This window comes from Alligator mississippiensis, chromosome 2 (assembly GCF_030867095.1).
Source record: "Alligator mississippiensis isolate rAllMis1 chromosome 2, rAllMis1, whole genome shotgun sequence".
In the NCBI taxonomy this organism is placed as follows: domain Eukaryota; kingdom Metazoa; phylum Chordata; order Crocodylia; family Alligatoridae; genus Alligator; species Alligator mississippiensis.
Window position 1 is genome coordinate 130,797,497 of NC_081825.1, and position 23,347 is coordinate 130,820,843.

Here is a 23,347-nt window from a genome sequence, read left to right on the forward strand (position 1 = left end):
GCCTACCTTGAAAGTTTTGGGATTTGCATAGGTGGTCATGGGATATAATAATGAGTTCCCTTGACTCTTCCCCTCCCCATTCTCCTGTTGTTATAACACATGCCATTTTTCTCTTTATTATTGAACTTTGTTCTGTTTAATGGGGATCAGTGTCTGGGAAAGTCCCTTCTGCAAAATTGGTGCAGGCAATCTGCAGTTGTTTCACTGTTTCTTTCAAAAACATCCCCAAATTCCTTACATGATTGTAATTCTGTCTTGATTTGTGATGCCTTTTCAGTTGCTTTAAATTAGTGATGGCATGAACCTCAAGCACAATGATTTACGGTGGAGGTGCATGTAGCTTATGCACAACAAAGTGACTATCTTCACATGTTACTTGACTGTGTAATCAACAAGTGTTGCCCACTGTTGATGTTGTGTGGCAAATCCCATGATATTTGGTGGGCTTTTAGAAAGCCAAACACGTAGAACTACTGAGTCATGTGAGAGTTTCTGCTTTGATCTTAATTATGGTTCTCAGTTGTAGGGACAAAAGTTGAATGTAGGTCTTGTTGCTCAACAGGAAAAATGCAAGGCAGAGTCTCCTTCACCCATTCAGCCAGTCTCACAATCCTTTGGGGTTGGACTCATGATCTCTTGAATACCTGCAAATGGCACTATCAGATCAGTTACTTTCTGATTTCCAACAGGTTTACCTTATTTGGAACCGTCTCCGAAAAGGCTTAGATGAAAAGCTTTGTGGTGTTTTGTTATTTTTGTCTGTTTTGTGACTCTTTCCCTCTTCTCCCCCCTCCCAAATTGAGTAAATTTTATAATTGATCTGTGACAGTTCTTCTGGTTTTTTTTTTTAACTGAATCCTGTTTAACTACTCACTTTGTTTTGGCACAGACAGCTGATGCTAGCTGACTAAGATGCTGATCTTAGTTAATGGCACTTTATGAGTAGGATAAGACTTGTGAGATTTGAGAGTGAGGGCTTCAGGCCCTCAGCTGAGGGCTGTGGGTGCCCAGCAAACCATGTGCAAGCAGCCACCCTCCAGCTTTGTCTGAGCTTGTCCTTGAGCCACATCCTTGCTATCTGAATTTCTAACATCTCCATTGTACGAGGTTGTGTTGGTTTGGTTTTATGAACGGATGCCCACTAGAAGCCCAAAGAAGGACCTCAGTATATTTACTTATGCCATACGTAAATCTTTAATTCATTTACGGAAGCTAATGTCCACTCATCTTCAGATTGGTGAATAAAGGTAGTGATCTGGCACAAGGAAGACTGTTTAAACACTCAACTCTACTTTTTTGGTAGTTTTTTTTTTTTGTTTTGTTTTTTTTTTAATAGATCTGTAACTATGGTCTTCCTGGTAAATTCATCTTATCAAAATTAAGAAGTCTTTTGGATTTTAATCTAATTATGTTGGAGACCATACCACAATATCTCCACCAAAATGCACAGGTCAATTGGGTTGTATTCTGATTTTGTTTAAAAACTAAGAGAGAACAAATCTAAAAAGAGAGTAATTCTGTCCTGGTTTGATCTTTGTTCTACTCTTTTGTCTCCAGTTTAGCAGGTCACTCCCTTTGGGGGAATGGGGCGAGGATGAAGGAACGTGAGCTGTTTGGCTCTTGGTTTCATTTCATGAAATAATGTTCATGTTATATATGAGGTGTGATTATAATCATGGTTAAATTAGGTCTTTGTTTAGTCTGATGTCATTCCTTGGATTTCAATGGGAAATCTTATTTTGATGTTTTTCTTCCCTTTGCTCTTGTTCTCCTATTGTCACCTTTGCATCATGTCATATTGTGTTAGTTATATATTTCGTAACACTAACACCAGCATCTGGTTCTAAGTGAGGTCCAGCTTTACCTAATCTTTCCATCTGGTGATTTTTTTTTTTTCTTGGCCTGAGTTTGTTTGTTTGAATTGTATTTGTTGATCCAATAAAAAATATCACTTTACCTCTGTACATCTGGGCTGAGTCAGGCTAAGACACAAAAGTGATTTGTCCCAGGTCAGTCAGTGGCTGAGTCAGGATCAAAAACGAGAACTAAGCATAGTACTTTCTACTAAGCACTAAACCACATGGTTTTGCAGATGTCATTAGGATAATACTTTATAAGGTGCGTCTCTCTTGTTTTCCAAAAAAAGTTGTTCATTTGCTTTCCCTTTTTATAGGATGAATGCTAGATGTTTGAGCACATTGAGTTTCTTTAAAACTTCTGTTTTCCAAGTAGCACAGCTGTTAAATCCTTCATAGTGACGATGTGATTAGAAAATTGCAACATCTATTATATCCTTAAGTACAGCATGTTACGTGTTTAACTTCCTTCTTAGGTATTTCTTTATCCATTATTTATATTAGCGCTGAAAAAAAATACATTAAGGAAGGCCATCCTGTTGAAACTGTATCATAGACTGTAATACATTCATTCATATAGCATCTAAGCATGTTTGTAGTTTTGTACTTTTAAAAAAAAGTTTGTGGGGAAGTTGGGAAGCAGACTCTTGAATCCTCTCACATGAGCAGGTTGAAGTAGATGAACATGTGATACGCAAAATAGCCTCATATGCTTACACTTGAGGCTTTCTGAGGAGGTTTACAATAAACTTAATATTTGGCTTTATATTTCTATTTCCTGCATTCCTTTCCAGTTCATTTCATTCTGATAATGTAAATACTTTTCCAGCTAAATTGGCTGTGTTTACAGTTGCACTCCCAAGTGCCACTTTTTAATCAAACACATAATAAAGTGCTAAATAAAGACATTCCCACCTGCATTAAATGCTTCTTATTCTGTATAGGGTATTTTGTAGTTTATTTATCCAGGAAGACCCAGCTCATAGGCACATCTGTCTTTTAACCCTCTTCATTTTTTTTTTATTTTTTTTTAATTCAGTTTTCCAGCTGGGTTGTTAAGGCATGGAGGTCAAGTGATTTTTCTCAAATCAGACAGTGATTCAGCCTTTCAGCTAGGATTAGAACCAGGCTTTGTCCTTTTTCTGGGATCACTAGATCACACAGTCTTGATTTTATTTTGTGTTGTTTCATTGGGCAAACAAATTCCTTCATGGTACAGCATAACTGCAGACTTCGCTATGTTGTTTTACACTTGACAGTCTGGTTCAGTCACCATTCCCCTCAGACTGGTCACTCACTCTGAGTCCTTGGATATGTTCCCAGCCTTCAAGGTAAGGTCCCTATATCCTCTATCCCTGATACTGGATATCCTTTTACTAGTGCTGACATAGCTGACTTTCACTTGGATAAGCAACTTTTTAAAAACAAGTGTTTGTCTATCACTAGTTTCAGAAAATTGTATTTGCTAGGCTGGTAGATCATGGAGCACTTGAGCTTTCATCACTTCCTTTCATCATCATCATCACAGTTTTTGGTAAAAAGAATCCATTCAAAGGCATAGGCCCTGTTGATTTAAAAACTATTTCTCAAGCCTGTCAGAGCCATTCAGTGTAGAGCTACAAAATGGTTGATCAGCCTGCAGTGATCGTTTCACTGACAGTTTACGCAAAACTAAAAGTCGTAACTAGACATATGTTCTCCAAATTGTCGTAGCAACAACAGTATTGTAACTAGTGAAATCTTTTGCTTTGTATCAGCACACTAGGTTTTCTCATCCTCTCAACTTCATAGCTGTTGCACGTGCATATTAATATATTTATTTGTTCAGTTTGTGTAGCTGTCCTGTAGTATAGCACTGATGGCCACCTTTGTCAAAAGCTATCTATAGTATCAAGGAACTCTGTCCTGTTTTATGATGGTGGTTCGGCAGTCTCCAACAGTTAGCTGTCTTCACTGTGGGATGGGGTTTTTTTATCAAGGAAAAGGTAGGGCTGATCATATTAAACTAGTCTATTCTGGGTCTCAGCCAGGAAAACTCTAGGAAACAGCCTTGCTCCTGCACATGAGCTATGACAAGGATGTCTGTTTCTGGACTGAAAGAAGGAAGGAAGGAATGAAGGGATATATTTTCAGTTAATGCTTGGAATGTGCTTTTGTTTAAGGTGATGGAATATAGTAATTCCATCTGCAGCTTGCCATTTAATTTTCTTTTTTAATATGGATTTGCTTGTGTGAACTTAATCTATAAAAACAACCTTTTGAATACTGATATTTTATCTTTATCCTCCTTTTGGCTATTTTCTGATGTCATTTCCTTTTTAATAGTTTTTAATAGGTCTCTTTCTTGAATCCAAATAGCTCAAAATTCCAATCGTATGATCTCTCGTCCTGTAGTTTTAGAATTCAGAATGTCACACACTCAGGAATTTGTCAGCCCCTTGGCTGTCTACAGCATTCAGGGGTGCTGTTGCCAACTTTTGGGGGCCCTTTTACAAAATCCTCCTTGACCCTAACCAAAGCAGTACTTTTGCTTTGCTTAGTAAGTGATATTTCAAATTGCTTTTCTACCCTACAGAAAGTTAAACACCACTTACCAATCAATATGATAAAATGTACCGGTGCTGTTCATTCTGTCAGCATTTTGAGTCCACCGTAACACATGATGACTCTTATGTGGTCACCATAAAGAACTTCCAGGTATGAAGGCATACAGTTTCACTTCTTTTTAAATCGAGCGGAGTATTTGCAACATCATGTATTTGATGTGAACTTCAAGAGCATCAGCATCAATGGTAAATAGAAATAATGTCAGTAAAACCGTGGTCAGTTACACAGATATGACCAGTCGTTTTGAGACTTGTCCCTATGCACCATAGAGGGTTCCAGCTCACTGAGTGCAGCTTCTCAGATCTGGATTCTTTTCCCCATTCTCCTTACCCTGCCTCATAACCTAACCATGACTTCATCCATCTTGCTTTGGATCTGTTGCCTTTTCAAAAAGTGCTTTGTGTCCAGAAACATAAGGCCACCAAAAAAAAAAAAAAAAAGGGTCTAATTACTGATTTTTCTCCCCCCCCCCCCCAAAAAAAAAAAAACAGGCTCTTTCTAATGCAAATAGCTCTATGTAGTAATGGGTGATAGTCTGCAAAAACGATTTCAAAATGAGGATTTGAAATAAAGTGTGCTTGCAGGGGTCACTTTCAGCTTAAACTTTATTTTTTGTTCTAACTTCGTAGGAAGCAAATGCTGACATGGTGCTCCTGTGAGAGGGATTTTTTTTTCCCCCCAGACACCTGAAAATACAGAAAAATAAAAGGGCTCAAGACACTGGCTCTGTGGCCAGTAAACAGGTGCAGAAGGTCAACTGTCTGTGAAGTGTTTAAGGTCCAAACTCCAGTCTATAATCCTAGTAATGATCTAATACGGGTAAGAACATAGGAGATGACTCCCAGTCTTAACTCTCTGTGTTCAGCCCACAGGCAATCATTTTAGTAACCCCTTTAATCTTAAACTTAATCTTTACAAGTGGTTTTCTTCCATAGTTTGCCTCTACTAGAAGGCTGTGCCAGAATCTCGCAGCTCTGAGAGGTAGAAACCTACTTTCCAGTCTAATTTTATTCATGGCCAGCTCATGTTCACATGTTATCCAGCCACCTTTGATCTATATACATTTATAGAAAGCAAAAATATCTTTCTTTTTCAGCCTTTGATTTACTAAGCTAAACAAATCAAGCTCTCTAATATCCTAGTTAACCAAAGATGTTCATTATCTTGGCTCATTGAAGTGATCCGCTGTTATGGAATGTCCTTCAAGGGATGCTCTTTTGAGACAACTATGGCTTTGTCTCGTCTCTAAGACTCCCCTGAAGCAAACCCAGGCTTGGCTTCTAAAGAAGGGCGGGGGAGCCCAGATTCCTTCCCACTCTGAGACCTCAGCCTTCTGGTCTCTTACCTTCCCTGGTACTCTGTAGCCCTGGCCCAAGGAGCTAGCATCCAGGTCTGCTCCCAAGAGAGGGGTTTTGCCTCTTGAATGCAACCCAAAGTTCACAGGAGCAAAGCAGACGAGTCTCTTTACTAAAGGCATTTATTGAGGCAAAGACCACCCAACCGGAGGTTCTCTCCAAAGAGTAAAGCCATTCCTGTGTCCCCAGTCTAGCTCTCACAGCCCAGAGCACCCCTGAGACACTCATCTGTTTCCTTTCCAGTTTTTCCAACTCCATGAAGCTCCCAAGTTGGTCTCTGGCTTTCGGTTCCCTTCCAAAGGACTGACAGACCCTTTGTTCACACTCTCCTTCTCCACTGTTTCCACCCCCCAGCCTCTTGTGTGTGTGTGCCATCTCACCTTTGATATGTCAGCAAAGCCAGTAGGGTAAGGAGGGGCAGGGGATAGGGGCAACCTACCTGAGTGCTGACTTGTGGGGGATGTTCTGACTGCTGCTGGCAGTGGCACACTATTCACAATCATGAACCAGAAGTCACTGCTTCTACTTTGCCCCAGGCTCCTGGCTATGTCCCTATACAGCTGAACAAAACTATTCAAGGCTATGGGTTTTATAGGTCCACCTTGTCTCATCCCACACTTCCCACGTGTAGGCAACCCTGGCACCTAACAGGAACTGTATTAACCTTTATTTCCACGTGTGCTAGCATATGTAAACTGAGTCATGCAACATTGTAACAACATAAGCACAATTAGCACAAAAATACTGTAATTTTACAGACACTTATTTTGGCTGACAAATTCTGAAGGCTGTGATACAGTGTACAAATTTGCCTCACCCCATCCCCCTCTCTTCCAGCCACCAAGCACTATCCTTTAACTTGGATTATGCTAGTGCATATCTTTGGAGGTACTTGCTGAAAAGGGTGGGAATATGTCCATGCTATCAAGAGAAGGCTTTCTGGGGGAGGAATTCCTGTTTTGTATCTGCTGCTCTAATGTAGACCAGTTCTGTAATTTTGGTTTTGATTTATAACTGACTTTAAAATACCTTTCCTGGGTTCTAAGTACCTTTGATAAATCCACTTCCTTTATTCCTTCCATGTCCCTTCCCTTCATCCCAGAACTTAAAATCAAGCCTAACTGTATTATGATGTCCCATAGCAATAGCAACCTTTGTGTTTCTCAAAGGCTTCAATAATGGGACTCCCTCAGGAGCCTACTCTAAAGAGGAATGGATTTTATATATTTAAGATTGGCAGAGGTAAAGTTGCTCTAAAATGAAGACCCCGCTAGGAGAGCTAACAGCTAATTCCAATAAATCATTCTTTTTTCCCCTTTTGTGCTTGGTGTCTTTTCAGAGAAACTGTCCTTCAAACATTTTCAAGGGTTAGTCTTACTGGAAGAATTTCATTGCTGCACTGCTGCTGTGTCTTGGGGGGGGGAAAAAGCAGCAGGACATCTTATCCTTTGTATCCTTTATACTTCAGGAGGGACTTGAAGGAGGATGGCAGACTTGTACACGTATCAGATCCCGGGACAAAAGGCATTCTCCTAGGACAGATGTGACTTTTATGTACAGTCTTAAGTCATCTTCACCTGAAATAAGGAAAGAAATGCTTTAGGAATCAATGTGTCTGAACCCCAGAGCTTGGTAGAGGACTGTACCCCTATATTGCTGGGATAGCTGTACCAGGACTAGAGCCTGTGGGAGGACCTGAGGTAGTCTGGAAAATCTAACAGCAGTTCCTGTGTGTAGAGAAAAAGGACTGCTGTTGTGGCTGGCTATAAGTAGGTTCATAAAGTATGGAAGCTTTTACTATCAGTTACTCAGTCGCTCACCCATATACATCTCGTTACAATTGGGAAGCTTTTCATAATGAAACCCAAGCTACAAGTGATATCTTATGGAGGAAAAATATCATTTTTGATTACTTAGTACTAAAGCATTGCAGAGTGTAGTAACAGTAGTATAGCATTTTTTGCTTTTTGGAAGGTGGGCATACTCTGACTTACCAAGATGCTGCAGAAATAGATTTTAGCTACTGGGAAGTAGTGGAGGGGAGGCAACCTATGCAAATCCCACCAGTTACATTGATCCACATGAAACAGTGTGGTAGAGTTCTTTTACACAGATGTTTTTCAGTCAGCTGCTATTTTCAACAAAACCCCACAGGGATGGATGAACCTTCACTTTTGCTAAATGATAAAATCTGGAAACCATATCAAGCATTTTGGCTTAGTTCTCTATCCATATTTTTGTCCATTTTATGAGAACTGTTTGTGAATAAATGTGCAGCTGAGGCCCTCTAGTGTCAAAATGGAGCATTTCATTCCTCTAGCACCCATTTCAGGCTTTCAGATACCTTTTGCATTTCAAAGAGTCTGTCAGAATGATTCTCAGCCATGAGGTGCCATGAGATCTTTTCAGGGGTGCCATGGAGCACCATTCAATGCGAGTATTGTCGGATGTGCAAACATGTTTCACAAGATTAAACCCAGAGGTCTCGAAACGAAAACCATACTGTTAAAAAATATTTTGACCTATTGTGGTCTGTGTTCTTTGCAACAAAATGAATTGCTCTATTAGTATTTACTGATTTTTATTTTTTTTTACTAGAGAAAGATAAGAGCTGACATTTTCTAAGAGGTGTCTTGAATCTATTAAGGGGTTCTCTAAGCCTAAACAGGTTGAGAACCACTGCTCTAGTTCTTTCCTTAAAGGGATCACAAAGAACTGGGAGAGAGATGACATCCTGCTTAAAAAGTAGTCATCAGTAGCTCAGGGTGTAGTTGGGAGGAGGTATCAAGTGGGGTCCCCAGGGGTCAGTCTGGTCTGGTATTATTTAACACCTTCATTAATGATTTGGACAGTGAGACTGAGTATATGCCTAGCGCATTTGTAGATGACACTAAGCTAATGGCAGACACTTTGCAGAATAGAGCTAGGTTCCAGAAAGACCTGGATATTGGTCCTTATTGAATCTTACTTGATTGATCTCGGACCATTTCTCCAAAGACTTGCACTTGGGATGAAAAAATTGTATTTGCGAACAGGGGAATGAGTTGCTAAGCTACAGTACTGCAGAGAAGCACCGGGAGCTTACAGTAGACCATAAGCTGAATATCAGCTAACAGGGTGCTCTTGTTGCAAAAAACAGTAATGGTATACTGGGTTGTATGACAGGAGTGTCATTTGCAAATTCAAGGGAAGTGATTTTTTTTCCTCCCTACTCAGCACTGAGGCATTTCCTGAAATGCTGTATCCAGTTCTGGGTCCAACACTTGAAGAAGGATGTGAGCAAACTGGAAGGAGTCCAGTAGAGAGCAACAAAAATGACTGGAGTCCTGGAAAGCAAGATTTACGAAGAAAGCCTGAAAGAACTAAGATGTTTAGTCAAGAGAAGACTGAGGCAGTGTATGGGAGGTTGGGGTTCGGCAGGATTTGATAAGCCTTCAAATACCTGAAGTGGGCTTAGAGAGAGGATAGAGGTAGATCTTTGTCTGCACAGGATAGGACTAGAATCAGTGGCAGTAGAGGAAATTTTTTGTGTGAATAATGAATGCATAGTTCCTCTCTTACTAATGAAAATACTTGTAATACCAGAACTTTTTTGCTTTTTGCAACAGAATTAAATTGTTTGTCTACTTTTTGCAATAAGACTACTTGTCATGTTACAAAATCTTGTCTTCACTAAACCTTGTGTAAGAGTTGCTAGTTAGCAACTCAGGCCAGAATCCATCTCCAACCTTTAGATGAGTAAGTAGCTAACTTAAACATATATACTTGTTTAATATATATATAAACAATTATATAATTTAAGTGTGTGCATGTGTGTATATGCATGTCCAACTCTAGTATCTGAAATAAACTGCCGTAGGCAACAGCCTATGCGTCTCTGAACCAGTTAGTCTCTTAGATGGCACCCTGTCCTGCCTTCTCTACTTGACTACAGGCTAACACAGCTACTCCCAAGAAGAGTAGCTACATAACTCTGTATACATCACAGAATCATGGAGGAAGAGGATCCTCCCATGACTAGTTCAGTTGCCAAGTGGATAAGTGGTATACATGTCCAGGGATTGGGACACCCAGGTTTTAGGGGCACCCTCACCCAGAGAGGGTTTGATGTACTATATCTCACTAGTAATCTATCCCCTAGGGGTAGGCATTTCTAAGAAATTCCATCACCTGTTGTAGCTAGTCTACTGATTGTGAAGCCAGAAGTGAGAGCCAAAGGAATGTGCCTCCTGGGATTGTTGCCTTGGTCCTTTTCCTGAGAAGCTATTCCATTCCCATCTGTCCATATTACCAAAAAATATTCCATTCAGAAACACTGAATGGGTGTGGCTTAGGCCATTGAACCAAAAAGTGGAAGTGTACTTTTTGATTCATCAGAAGTTCTCGTTTGTTTGTTTGTTATTATTTTATCGCCTCTTTTCCCTCTCCTTTTCCTTTCACCATGGCTAACATTTCGCCTGCCCCCACAATCTCTATATATGTCCTGGCAGAAGGCATTGAAGCAGAACCAAAGTGTTGGGGGCTTTCTGAAAATTATTAGATGTCCATGGCAAGTTGTGCATCTTCCACAGCTAACACTAGCTGTGTAAATGCTACTTACCTACCTAACTGGACTTAAATTTGGGCCCAAGTGTCTATCTTAAATAAGAGGCTTAGCTTCACAATATGGGGAGCCAGATAGCCTGCTGTCACTTTCACAAAGCTCCTAATATTTGTTGAAGGTTTGTGTTGTACAGTGAAGAAAACATGGACAAAGGGCCAATATGTGGGGTATGTCATCTTAACAGAATAACAAATTTGGGACACTAGGATATGTACAGACATAACATTTGAAGTGCCCTAAATAACGAAGGCACAGGGCTATGCAGCTGATAAAGCACTTTGAATTGGGAAGTTCTGCCTTAAAAATGAATCCAGATAAGTTAGTAACAACTTGAAAGTGCTTCACTGTGAAGTGTTTCATATGATGTCTACACCCTCCGTAGCATGAACCTTAGAAAGCAGGTAGTTTCATAGTTGTTAGGGGCTGGAAGGGACCTTACAAATCATTGGGTCTAGCCCCCCTGCACTTGGGCAGGAAAGACCACTGGGATCAGATGACCCCAGCAAGATGGGCGTCAAGCCTTTTTTTGGGCCAGGGTGGATGACTATACCACTTCTGTAGGGAGCCTGTTCCAAACTCTTGGCACTCAACTTGTGAAGTTTTTTCCATGTGTCTAGCCTGAAGCAATCTTCAGTTTGTGCCCATTATTTCTTGTCCTCCCCTGGGTGGCCTTGGTGAATAGATGCTCCCCCAGGCCCTGATGTGTGCCCCTGATATAGACTGACAGTAAGTCCCCCCTGAGCGTTCTCTTCTCCAGACTGAACAGTCCCAAGTTGTTCAGCCTCTCCTCATATGACCTGGTCTCTAGGCCTCTAATCATGCTTGTGGCCTTCCTTTGGACACTCAAGCTTAAACAAAGAGATGGTCTTTGTTTTCAGGGAAGCAGGTTCATTTCAAGCTTAGAAAATGTGATGCTCATAAGTCTGGAAATTTATGTTCAGAAGAGGAAAAATTAAAAAATTGAGAGTACCTAGAACACCTTGCATCTCAGTCTTTGACTGTAAGTTGGATTTGTTTGAGAAGTCTGAACATGTTACATCTCCATGTTTTGAAAGACACTAATAGCAGTCATGAAATCTGATTACCATTCGGACACTGTTTGGTTTTTGAGTCTTGACATCTGTGGACTAATCATGCTCGAGCATGTATGTACATATATGTTCATGTTACTGGACAATCATTGTTTAGTGCAAGGTGTGCAGTATGAGTATCAAAGTCATCATGATAAATGGTAACTTCTTATATCGATGGAGAAAAAGAAGCAAAAAATGTGTTTCTGCTTTTTAACTGAAACTCTTAATTTTAATTCTGGAGCGCACCATTTTTTGTTCTAAATTAAAAAAAAAAAAAAGATTGGTTGCATTTCTGGTGCATGCTGTTTTATAGCTGTGTAAACATTACTACATGGTCCAGATAACAGCATTTAGGCACCACAGAACATTTGTTCAGATTAAATCTATCTGTGTAGCCTAGCAGCGGAAGTGAGATTACTGCTAGTTCATTTTCAGTTCCTGGAATGATAGGAGTCTAGATCTTCCACAGTACTGTACAGTCACTTAAGTGGAAATGTATGACAACAGTAGGATGGGGGGAAAAAATCTCACCTTGGTATTTGAGTTGCTTCTTACAATATTTAGTATTGATTCCTTCATCAAACTTTATGGAAGTACAGTAGTCTTAATTAGGAACAGCATAGGTCTGGAAGGGGTCCTCTGGGTAATCAAATCAGTCTTCTACATTAACAAACTATCATTAGTTGAAAGAATTCCTAGGAAGAAACCATATCTGCAGTGTCCAAAGCAGTGCACACTTTTTCTTCAGAATCATGAAAGGAAAAGTTACATACCATATGTTCTTCTTTGCAGCTGTTCAAGGATCTTGTGCATAGCATTTGAGGTATTGCAAGGCTTGCAATATATGAACAAATATGGAATGGTTCACCGAGCACTCTCCCCTCGCAATATCCTCTTAGATCGAAAGGTAAGCTTGAGTAACATTTTTTTTTTCTTAGGCTGTCAGTGCTGCATTATGGATTTGGGGGCTTGGACAATGAGTTGGATTTGAGATCCTTCTGAATGAAAGATCTTCTGCATGTGATGCAACTTAATCAATTTCAGATGTATTTAGAGTTCAGTTGCTTTTTCCTGTTCCCATTTTCCATATCTCCTGGCCTGCTCTTCTTATCTTCTCCCCACCCCCCACCCCCCCAAAATATAGTCTTACCATTTGATTAATTGTGTTACTCAAAGATTCTTTCAGATGACTGCTAAGTGTACCCTTACCTGCAAGTACAAACATATTTCACAGAAAGTGTCCAGGCACACGTGCAAATTTGGTATCATCTGCAGATCTGGAGATTTTCACTATGCACCCATTTCTAGGCCATTGAGAAAATGTGGAACAAAATTGGGCCCAGTCCAGATTTTTGTAACACTCCACTTTTGACCAGCCTCAAATCCTGAAAACTGACCATTTAGTTTTACCATTTTGCTTCCTGTCTTTTAACTAGCACTCATGAAAGAACATTCCCTCCAATCCCATGGCAATACAGTTTGGGGTTTTTTAAAGCCTTTGGTGAGGAACCTTTTATTAATCCACTTGGTACCCTTTTTGGTTTGTGATCTACACTTTTCCTGAGCCTCTAATACAGTATTTTTAAACAACTTCCAAGCTGCCTTTTAGGTCTTTCACAATTTTGACTTCTTTAAACTTCTTTCTAACCAATTACTTTCTAAGTAATTTTTGTGCAGTTTCCCTTCCTAAAGTTATATATCACCATGGTAGACTCTTTGGGCATATTCCTTCTTACTACGATGTTGAACATGATTGTTATGGTCACTTTTGCAAAGTGGCTTACCAGTGGATACCAATTAAATCAGGTCCTGCGTGTTATTCAGGATTAGGTCTAGAATTGCTTCTCCTCTTGTAGGTTCCAAAATTAGTTATTCTAGAAAGCAGTCACTTACCACATCTACAAATTTCATCTCCACATCTTGCCCTGATGAGGCACTTACCCACTCTATGTGAAGTTAATTGAAGTCTCCCATTATTATTACTACTATATTCAGAGCAGTCACTTAATTGCTTGTAGATGCTACTGTATTCAGAGCAGTCATTTAATTGCCCTGATTATGCTTTTTTGCAATTTGTTGTGAAGAAGCTAGAATAGTAATGGAGTTGTGATACAGCTAGGTCTGACTTCTGCCTCTGCAATGGAGTGGGAAAGGAAGCAAAAAAGAACATTGTTCTGTTCTGTCTCTTAGCATGGGGTAAAATGACTTGTATGTTAATTTAGAAATTTAAATCCTTCAACAAAATTTCTGAAGAGCAACAGGACTTAGACTCCTAGGATGGTGATAAATTATTGAAATTAAAGGAGAAGGGGTGCTAGAGAGATTGCATAGATGGAGTTTTTGGTTTTTAACCTCTTCCCTTTGATGGCTTTAGCAAATATTCTTCACCTTTGCACCAACCCCAAGACAGCTTCCCAACAAAATTTACTTCACATGGGGGTACTACTAAATGAGTCTCTTTTTTTTTTAACCAATTTCTGTTTTTTCTCTTGGAGTAATCACATTAGAATTGAGAGAATTTCCTGGAAATTTTAGTTTTGTATTTGGAAGTGTCACTGTACCCTTGTGGCAAATGGCACCTCTCTGACTAAAAAAAAAAAAAGGAACAATCCCCAAACAGTATTAATTCTATAGGGCTGATATCTGGGAAATGTTCTAATGGCAGAAACTATGGGAAAAATAAAAGGGGAGGGAATCAGTGTTAAAGGAAGGAGATAAATGCTGAGCATGGAGTAAGTGAGGAACAAGGAGAGGAAGAAAATAAGTAAATGAAAGATGGCTGGAATTAGGGTGGATGGAGTGCATTTGGAAATTTTTACACCAGAGTTCACATACTCTAGAAAAACATTTGAATGAAAGTCAGAGAAATTGAAGGAGCAGTCTTTAAAAACTGTATAGTAGAAAAGAAACTTAGGATGCTTAATATTTTAGGGCAGTATGCTTATTGCCTATGCACACACTGCCCAGCTAGTAAACACTCTTACTAGTTTTCAGTGGAGTTCCGTTTACATATGAACTGGGACCTGGAATCTGGGCTCTGTATTTTTAAAAGCACTGTGACTGTTGAGAGAACTTTGGTCCTCACCTTTTTTACACGTTTCAGATCACAAAAGGGTTTTTTATTTTGTATTTAAATTGTGCTCTAAGTAACCGAGAGCTTCACCACTAACATGTTTACTTTCACAGGGACATGTTAAATTGGCTAAATTTGGTCTGTATCATATGACAGCTCATGGTGTGGATGTCGATTTCCCTATAGGGTGAGTAGTCTATACACCATAAAAATCTTAGGCTTTGTATATTGAATAAGCACTTGTTGGAAATGATTAGTAACAGAAAGAACTACTTTGTGAATTGTGGATTTTTGACCTCCAGTTTTGATAGATTATCTGACGGTTGGCAGGATCAGGACCACCCTGGAGGTCAAATCCTGATGCAGTTCCAAACCAACCAGTGATCAGTCGATCATCAGCAGGCTCCACAGAGCACACTGGCTTTAACCAACCGCAGTGGGTTGGCTCAAACTTTGTATGGTCCTTGCCAGCCAAACGTCAGCTGATTGTCAGCAGGGTCAGGACCATACCGAAGCTACCTAATCACAAAAGTATTGTAATAATTTTGTGGCTTATTTCTTGTTTTGTTGCACCACTAATTGCCTGAAAATGAGGCTGGGTTATATTTTTAAGATGCAAGTAACTGCTTCATCATGTCTTAAGTGTAACGTCTGCCAGGGGCCTAAGAGTCAGAGGAACTGAGTACATAAATTCATAATGAGGCTATCCAGATTTTAAGTAATTAATTAGCACATTTGTCCAAACTAATTCTTTGTGAGAGTCTCCGCCTAAACCCTCTGAGAGATCATGTCATGTGTTCTTTCAGTAGGGTCTTTATGCCTTCTTCTGTGGCATCTGTTGCTGAATACTTTTGGAAATAAACCTTGGGCTTGAGTCAATAAAGCATTTTTTTTTATTTCTTCGTAGAAGTTACTGATGCAATTTCTGCTTTCAGTCCCCAGATACTACAGTAATGAGCACTTTATCAATATTAAACACTGGGGGTAGGAAACAAATGAATGCCAAACATACAAAATCTTATTTGATGCAAATATGTAAAAGTAAATAAATTGCTTCAAGTTAGAGTTGAATTCAAGGCACTTACTATATTCATTTTTATGTTTGGTTTTCATAGATAAAACATGCAAAAGTACATATAGAAAGCTCCATGTGCTATTGATAAACTTGTAGAACTTATAATCTTTTGTTTTCTACACTGCTCAGTGAGATTTAGCTAAAAAAATATAATATATATTGATGTCCTTTTTTATATTTGTGAATATAAAGAAAATTTAAAATCTGTTGAATGGGGATCATGGAAGGATCCACAATATTTCCACTGTCTGTCAACAACTGAGTATGTCCTCTCCTTTGTACCATTGCTGGTCACAGGATAAAAGTTATAGCAGGATATAGCAAAAAAAAATTAAAAAGAAAGGTACTGTGTCCAGATTAACATGTAACTTTTGGAGTGAAAGAGTAAAGGACACTTGTTAGTTTTAAACAGCACATTGCTGTGTAACACATTAAAAACTGTATTTCTTCACTATGAACTCTGCTAAAAATCGATGTCTCTGAATGAAAGTTATGAGTGTTTGCTCTGCAATTGGTCTATTGCTTTCTAGATTACTGTTCTTGTTCTGACACTGTACATTTTTTGGCAGCAGTGTTTTGTAAAGATCTCTGTAATTGGAGAAATGATCTGGTTTTATGTAAAACCAATCCTTTTGTAAATTTATCTGATTTAATGCTTGGCATCCAGATTTCTTCTAAGATGTTATGTATATGATCATGCAGTAGACTTACATATTTCATACATACTCTCTGTCCAACTGGCAGCCTGTAGGCAACATGCAGCCTCTGAAAGGGTTAGCATGCAGCCCACAGGCTCCTGCCCAGTCACTGCTACCCACCCCTCTGTTGTGGCTCCTTCCATGGCAGCTGTTTTTTGGGGCTCTCACACCCTCCTTCAGCTTCTGCTTCCTTCCCCCTCTCCTCAGGACTGAGTGAGGTGGGATAACAGGGCCTGGGGTGCCCAAGCTGTGCATGTAGCAGGGGAGAGGGCTGGGCTGCTCACACAGTGCATGACAAGAGGAGTTGGGCTGCTTGCACTGCAGGTGGGCATACGGCCAAGAGGGGAGGGAGGTGCTCTTCATGTAGTCTGTGGGGGTAGCTGCCTGTGTGGCTGGGTGGGGAGAGGGAACCAGGCTGCCCACGTGGCTTGAAGGAGAGGAAGGAGTTAGGGCTGCCTGAGGAAAGCCGGGGGGAGGGAGGATGGTGTTCACATGGCGAGCAGCCCCTGGCCTGTGGCCCACCTTATATGGCCCTTAGGACTATGGCCCATGCAGCATGTAGCCTCTGGTTACCTGGAAGTTGGATAGCTTTGGTCTTTGAGAATTCTTTTAATCTACCCAAAGTATGAAAAAAGTATACACTTAAAGTCGACAAAGACAGATCATTTAATTGCAAAACAGGGTAATTTCTGTCCCCTAAGCAAAACACTGGTCCTCTTTACTGTTAACTGGTATGTCAGTCTTTTTAACTTTGGATCTTTGTAAATTTTAGTAGTGTTTTTACATGATGCAAAGAGGATTAAAACTTCAAATGAAGTTTGAAGTTGAATGCACCTGACAGGTTAACAGGGGTGTAGGTTGTAGCCGTGTTGGTCTAAGGACATAAGCAGACAAGGTTCTTTGGGTGAATCTAGTATCTTTTATCAGACCAAATTAAATAGTTGGAAAAAATATATTTAAGTAAGCTTTCGCGTTTAAAAACCCTTCGTCAGGCCGACAAAGTTTGTGCAGTTGGTGTGTGCTGTTTCTGGATGGAATGAAAGTTTGAATTCCATGCAGGAAGAGCACACACCAAGTGCAGAAACTTCCTCAGCCTGATGAAAGGTTTTTAAACGCTTGCTTAAATATTTTTTTCCAACTATTTCAGTTGGTCTAATAAAAGAGATCAGATTCACTCAAAGTACCTTGCCTGACACGTTAATGCTTTTGATATTATTTGATATGCCTTAAAACAAAAATGTTAGGCTTTCTTCAGGAAAAAAATAAGGTGACTTGAGTAATTGAAACATGAAAAATATCAATTAAAATAAACTTAGAAATATTTAAAGGGAATTTTAATTAATTAAAATAAAATTAAACTTTAACATGTATCAAAGGATGCTTGTAGCACTCATTTGAAAGTTGCTTAGAATGATCAGGCAACTTAAGGTCAAATACTTAAATGGTGTGGTTTGAGTCTGTCGACATAGTAGCTCTAAAAATGAAAAACTTCATTTTTGTTCAGTTTACATTTAACAGAATAATGAAGCAGTTGATTTAAAAAGGAAAAGCATTCTTAATTTTAAATAAGCAATGATTTTTGTTACATTTTGTCCAATCGGAACATCTAGTTAGACTGTCACAGCCTAAATTTTGATTTTTAAATTCTGTTTGGATCAGGGGTGGGCAAAGTCCAGACTGCAGCAAACTCCATTTCCCAGAAGATCCTGCAGCACAAGAGTTGTTCCTTCTTGCTGCTTCTGGTCCCAGCCCCATGGCCTAGGCACCCCAAGTTCCTGTATAAAGTCTTTTTGATTCTTGTGTAATTCCTTTGACTCCTTATTGTCTCTGGAGCACTTAAATGTATTTTTGTCTCCTGGCACCATACACAGCTGTAACTTCTGTCCCCTCAAAAGTTGCCTTTTAAAAAGTATTATGAGTCTGGTATAGATGTCCTATGCCAGACAAGTTTTTAAAATGTAAATTGTTAACACCAACTAGGATAAGTGTTTGGGTTTTTTAGTCTTGGTTTTCCATGTGTTACTAAATTAAATCAAATTTAGTTGTTGGCCATGAGCTAAAGATTGGGAATGATAATATTGGTGACGGTCAAAAGATGCTAATAACAAAACACTGAAATACACCTAGCAGTAAATTAAATATGAACATATAATAAGATTTAATGCAAATATATGATGTGTAGGAAATATATTCTTATCAAAGATGCTACCATTCACTCCTGTTCTTACGAAAAGTCCTTTTTTTTATGGAAAATGCTAACTGTAGTATCACTGACAGCAGTTTGATTGCTAGGCTTTGATTATGGGGCATCTAGGTGATTTTGAATTTTTAATGAATTTTCTTATAATTTTTTGGAACAAGAACTTACTTTGAAGAATTTCAAACTTCATGACATACACTTATGTTTCATTATAGGTACCCATCATACTTGGCACCTGAAGTTATTGCTCAGGGGATAGTCAAACCTAGTGATCATACTCAGTGTGAGAAGCCTCTACCCTCTGGCCCTAAATCAGATGTGTGGTCCATTGGTATTATATTATTTGAGCTTTGTGTGGTATGTAACAAAATAATTTTTATATATTTGGTTATGTGACTCTCAGCGGGTGCATCTACACACGACATTTACTACACAGTTGATTAATTAACTACGCGATAAATGTCTTGGCATCTACACGTTTGCACCTTTTAGAATGCATAAAACTAATAAACTGTGCAGTGTTTTAACTACTGCAAAGTTTGTTTGTTTTTTCTCATGTGCATCAAAGCACAAGTAGATGCTGCCCCAGGTAGCTGGAGCACAGGGTGCTTCAGTATGGGGCTAGCTGGCAGGCAGGAGGCTAGCCAGCAGCAGCCCAGGGCTGCTCTGACAGGGCTCCACGTGCTGCAGAGCAGCTAGCTGGGGCACAAGGGTGCTTCAGTGTTGGGGCTGCCTGCTGGCTAGCCCTGCACTGAAGCACCCTCATGCGTCAGCCATCCCCTCCACAGCATGTGGAGCCTGGTCAGAGCAGCCCTGGGCTGGCAAGCAGACCCCTCCCCAGGTCCCCTACCAACCAAGGGTGCTGTGATTGTTGTGCATAACATGTGCAGCCCATACTCTGGAACAATATGCTCTTGAGGTTTTTTTGCTTCTGGACACGCATTCAAATGGCATACCCCAGAGCAATAAGCTGTAGAGTTTATTTATGAATATTAATTGCATGTGTAGATGCACCCAGTGACAAATTGTGTATACATTTATACATTTGGCTATGTGACTCTTAATGAAGAACTGTGTATGCAAATATATTATCTCACTCTACCTTTTGTCATTGAAAAAAAGTGCTCTCTTGGATACATTTTAATCAAAGTGACTGTTAAGCATAAAGTAACAAATGCAAATAAGTAATATTATTATGAATAAAATTTGCTTACTACTAGAACATTGCAAAGGGAGAACATGTTATCAAGGAGATAAGTCAGTTCCTCTAGGGCATTAATGATTTTTTTATATATATAAAAAAAAAAAAAAAAATTGCTTACTTTCTCCATGATTTTTAATGCATTTTCCCAACATGATTTTCATTATGTGATCTCAGTTGTACTAGTTTATAGCAACAAAAAGTAATGTGCCAAAAGATTAATGCACCAAGGAATGACCAGACAGTGGTTATCTCTTGAACATCATTATATTACTAAGACTATAAATGAATTATTATATGACCCAAAATTAATACAGTGATATGAGCAAGATGGTGGAAATTGTGAATAGTTACTTTTTTTGGTCTGCTGCATACTTGCAATTGTATCCTTGGGCAAATTACTTCTGCTGTTTTGAAGTTTTTTTTGTTTGTAAAATGAGAATAATCATGTTTAAACAGATTTGCAAAGTGCTTTCTTGAAACCTACTGTGTACCGTAACTATTTTATGATTATTTTCAAAAACTAAACCTTAGTTATCATTTTATCATAGCAGTATATAAGGTTCAGTAATACGGTAATAACTTGTAATCACTGTGAGTGTGGGAGGGGGTGGAAGGAGAGGGATGGTAACTGAATTTAAAATTTCTGCAAGTTCATTTTTTAAGCTCGTTAGGCATACTTCACTTTATTTACTTCCATTTTACAGAAAAAGAAGTCTTAAGGTCATTTAGGTAACTTTGGAGAAGCAGCAACTCAGCTGACTGCCAAGTTCTCTGATATCCACATGCTGATTCATACTGTGTTGTCATTGTTGAAGTGTACAGTGTGCATAGCTGTTACAGAAGACTACTTAACTGTCTGCATTTTAATACTGTTTTTAGGGGAGAAAACTGTTCCAGACCTTGGAAATAGATCAAAGACTAAAACTAATACTTACTTTAGGTGAGTAACACAAGTACAAAGCCAATTGTACCAAGCTCTCAAATAATTGTTGCTGTGTTAGCCAGTTTGCTCATGATGCTTAGGCCTCAACTATGGTGTTTTTGTGGGTAGAAACAGATGTTACTTTTGTGCTTCCATAAACATTTTTAGGCTGGGACAAAGACCAAGAAAACAGGTGCCCTTGCCTCTTGTCACACCACAAATGGCCAGAATTTGTGGCTGCAACCATAGGTGGTATCAGTTTGTGCCGCCCTGTTGCGGCAAGCATCTGCTAGGTTTATGATGAGAGGGTGCGGTCTGCCCAGAGCTGCCCACACTCTCCAGCCTTCTCGGGGCCCAATCCTGTACACCTTGGGAATTTCCCATGCAGGATTTGGCTCCTCAAGCCCTGGGAGTGCCTACCTGGCTTTCTCCTCTTACAGAGATGCTCCTTGAAGATTTTCCAGGGCATATATCTTTGAGAGAGGAAAACCAGGGTTTCTCATCTGCATAGCTGTGTCCCAGGCATCCTCCAAGGTGGGGGCCTCTAAGTGGGGAAAGCTGGGGTTACCTGCTTGCAGAAACATGTTCCAGGTAGTCTCAGAGGCACATCTCTGAGTGGGGGACATGTCCTGTTCTTCCACCTGATTGGGCCCCGGGACAGTGGGCAACTGTTTTTCTTACCCAGTGAAGTGGATCAGCTGTGTCAGGACTCATCCCACCACAGCTAATCCGCTTTATTTGGGAACATCTGACAAATAAATGAATATAAATGCTATCTGGGAACAGTCAGCAGGCAGTTAGTAGCTTCTCTTGAGAGGAAAAAGCAGCAAAAGTAAGCTAGATACACAAAGCACAGGGGTAGCCTGCTGATAGCGTTAGGTAAAGACTGACTAGGTGGACAAAGGGAAGCTTTGGTGTAGAACATCAGTTATCCTGTGTTGGTTCGTGTGGTAGCTCCCCAGAGTGCTAGGTACTGTATCAACAGTTAGAGAAGACAGTCTCTACCCAAATATGTTAATATGCAAAATGCCAAACCTGGTATGAGCAAAACCAAGTAGTAAGAGAAAAAAATCCAAGCAAAATGTTCAGGCATGAACAAATGTATGTCTTGCCGATTCCAGGCTTTTGCTGCTTGTTGTTATGTCCTTTTTGTAGCTAATATTACAGAAGTGTATTTTAGTTGTGATTTTAAAGAGGCAAGGCTAGACCAGTAATTTTTTTGGAATCCTATATGTGGTTTTTTAATAAGGAAGACCCACAGAAAAATGGTAGTACAGCAATAAATAGATCTTTGATCTAAATGTGTAAAGTTAAATTATGGGTGTTCCCTAATTTGCTGTGGGTGCATGTTCTCTTCGTGCCAAGAGAAAAGCTTTTCTCCTCGTACATGTTATACCTGTATGGGGCCATAACTAACTTCTGTTTAATGCAAACATCCTTTTTTATTCAGTAAACTGTTTCTTTCTAAATTTCTTGTTATCTTGAATAGTTGCCTCATGACCATGTATAATTCTTAGAAGAATTTAAGTTACCCATTAATTTTAATTCTTTTATGATGTGCAATATTCAGCTGGATACTACCATCCATCACATTAACTAATAATAATGTATCATCCAGGGATCATTTTTTTTCAATCTAGGAAGCAGCAAGTGGTAGTGAACCAGATTGTTGAGAGAGGAACAATTGTTTTCCTCACAGATATGAAATTCCTGCACTTATCCTTATAACAACAAATGTAAGGAGATGTGGCCTGATAATTAGTGTTAAAGCATCAGGCAAAGGCTGAAGATCTAGATAGTTTCTTCCTGCAAAACACTGCCTATGCTAACTTAGGCCTGTTATTTAACATCTTTGTGCTTCAGTTCTTGCTTGGTGTGTTGGGTTATACTTCCCTTCTCTGAGGATTATTGAAGTTATATACTTTCAGATGATATAATAACAAGTTTACCATAAAATCAGTCAATCTAAATAAAATGTGGTTTAAGAAACAAGGTAGGAAATTTCTCTTTTTCTAGACTGTTTTGTACTGTTCTGTTTTGTAGGCTGTGTGGATGACATTGTAACCGTATTAGCTGAAGAACATGGCTGCCTGGATGTTATTAAGGTCTGTGGAACTCTTTTAGCCAGTGTTTTCCTAGCTAATGCTGTTTTATATTTCACAAAAAATCAGCCTTTTATGGCTTTGTTGTCTCAAAAAGATTTGTAACTTATCACTTGGATCTTTTTAATATAATGATGATTAGGTAGGTAGGTAGATCAAAGTGTTCCGTGCTGGCAGTACCCAGATTTGATCCTTTTCCCAGATTACTTATAGTCCAAACTATTTGTAATTAGTTATAAGTACAGGTAGTCCTTGGACTTGCAACACAACAGGTTGCTGAAAACCGTGTCTTAAGTCAAAATGTCGTAACTCGGAACTGATTTTCCCATAGGAACAATGTTATAAATGGGGGATTGGTTCCTGAACCAAGGCTCGATACTTTATTTTCACCAAAAATAACCAGAATTTTGTACTCGGTCAATTAGAGATGATTAATATAGCTACATTAATGTATTTATATTGTAAATAGAAATCATATTGATTTGGAAGGTGACTGCTGGACTTCTTGAAGGGTTCTTAACTGGAGTCTTCTCAGGAGTCTTGGCTACAGGTTTTTCTGGAGTCTTGTCTGCTTTCTTA

The 23,347-nt window shown here is 39.3% G+C and overlaps 1 protein-coding gene across 7 annotated transcripts in view; it reads left to right on the forward strand.

Annotated features, from left to right (window-relative positions):
* Window positions 1-23,347, forward strand: part of TBCK (TBC1 domain containing kinase) — a 186,769-nt gene that overhangs the window by 26,065 nt on the left and 137,357 nt on the right. For all 7 annotated transcript variants that reach the window (XR_002094296.2, XM_006269375.4, XM_059722137.1 and 4 more), the window contains 5 exons: window positions 12,287-12,401; window positions 14,681-14,754; window positions 18,756-18,897; window positions 20,624-20,684; window positions 22,710-22,771. Coding sequence is in view for 6 of the 7 variants with exons in the window: in XM_006269375.4 (XP_006269437.1) it covers window positions 12,287-12,401; window positions 14,681-14,754; window positions 18,756-18,897; window positions 20,624-20,684; window positions 22,710-22,771 (454 nt within the window). In the remaining variant the exon portion in view is untranslated. The remainder of the gene's footprint in view (window positions 1-12,286; window positions 12,402-14,680; window positions 14,755-18,755; window positions 18,898-20,623; window positions 20,685-22,709; window positions 22,772-23,347) is intronic.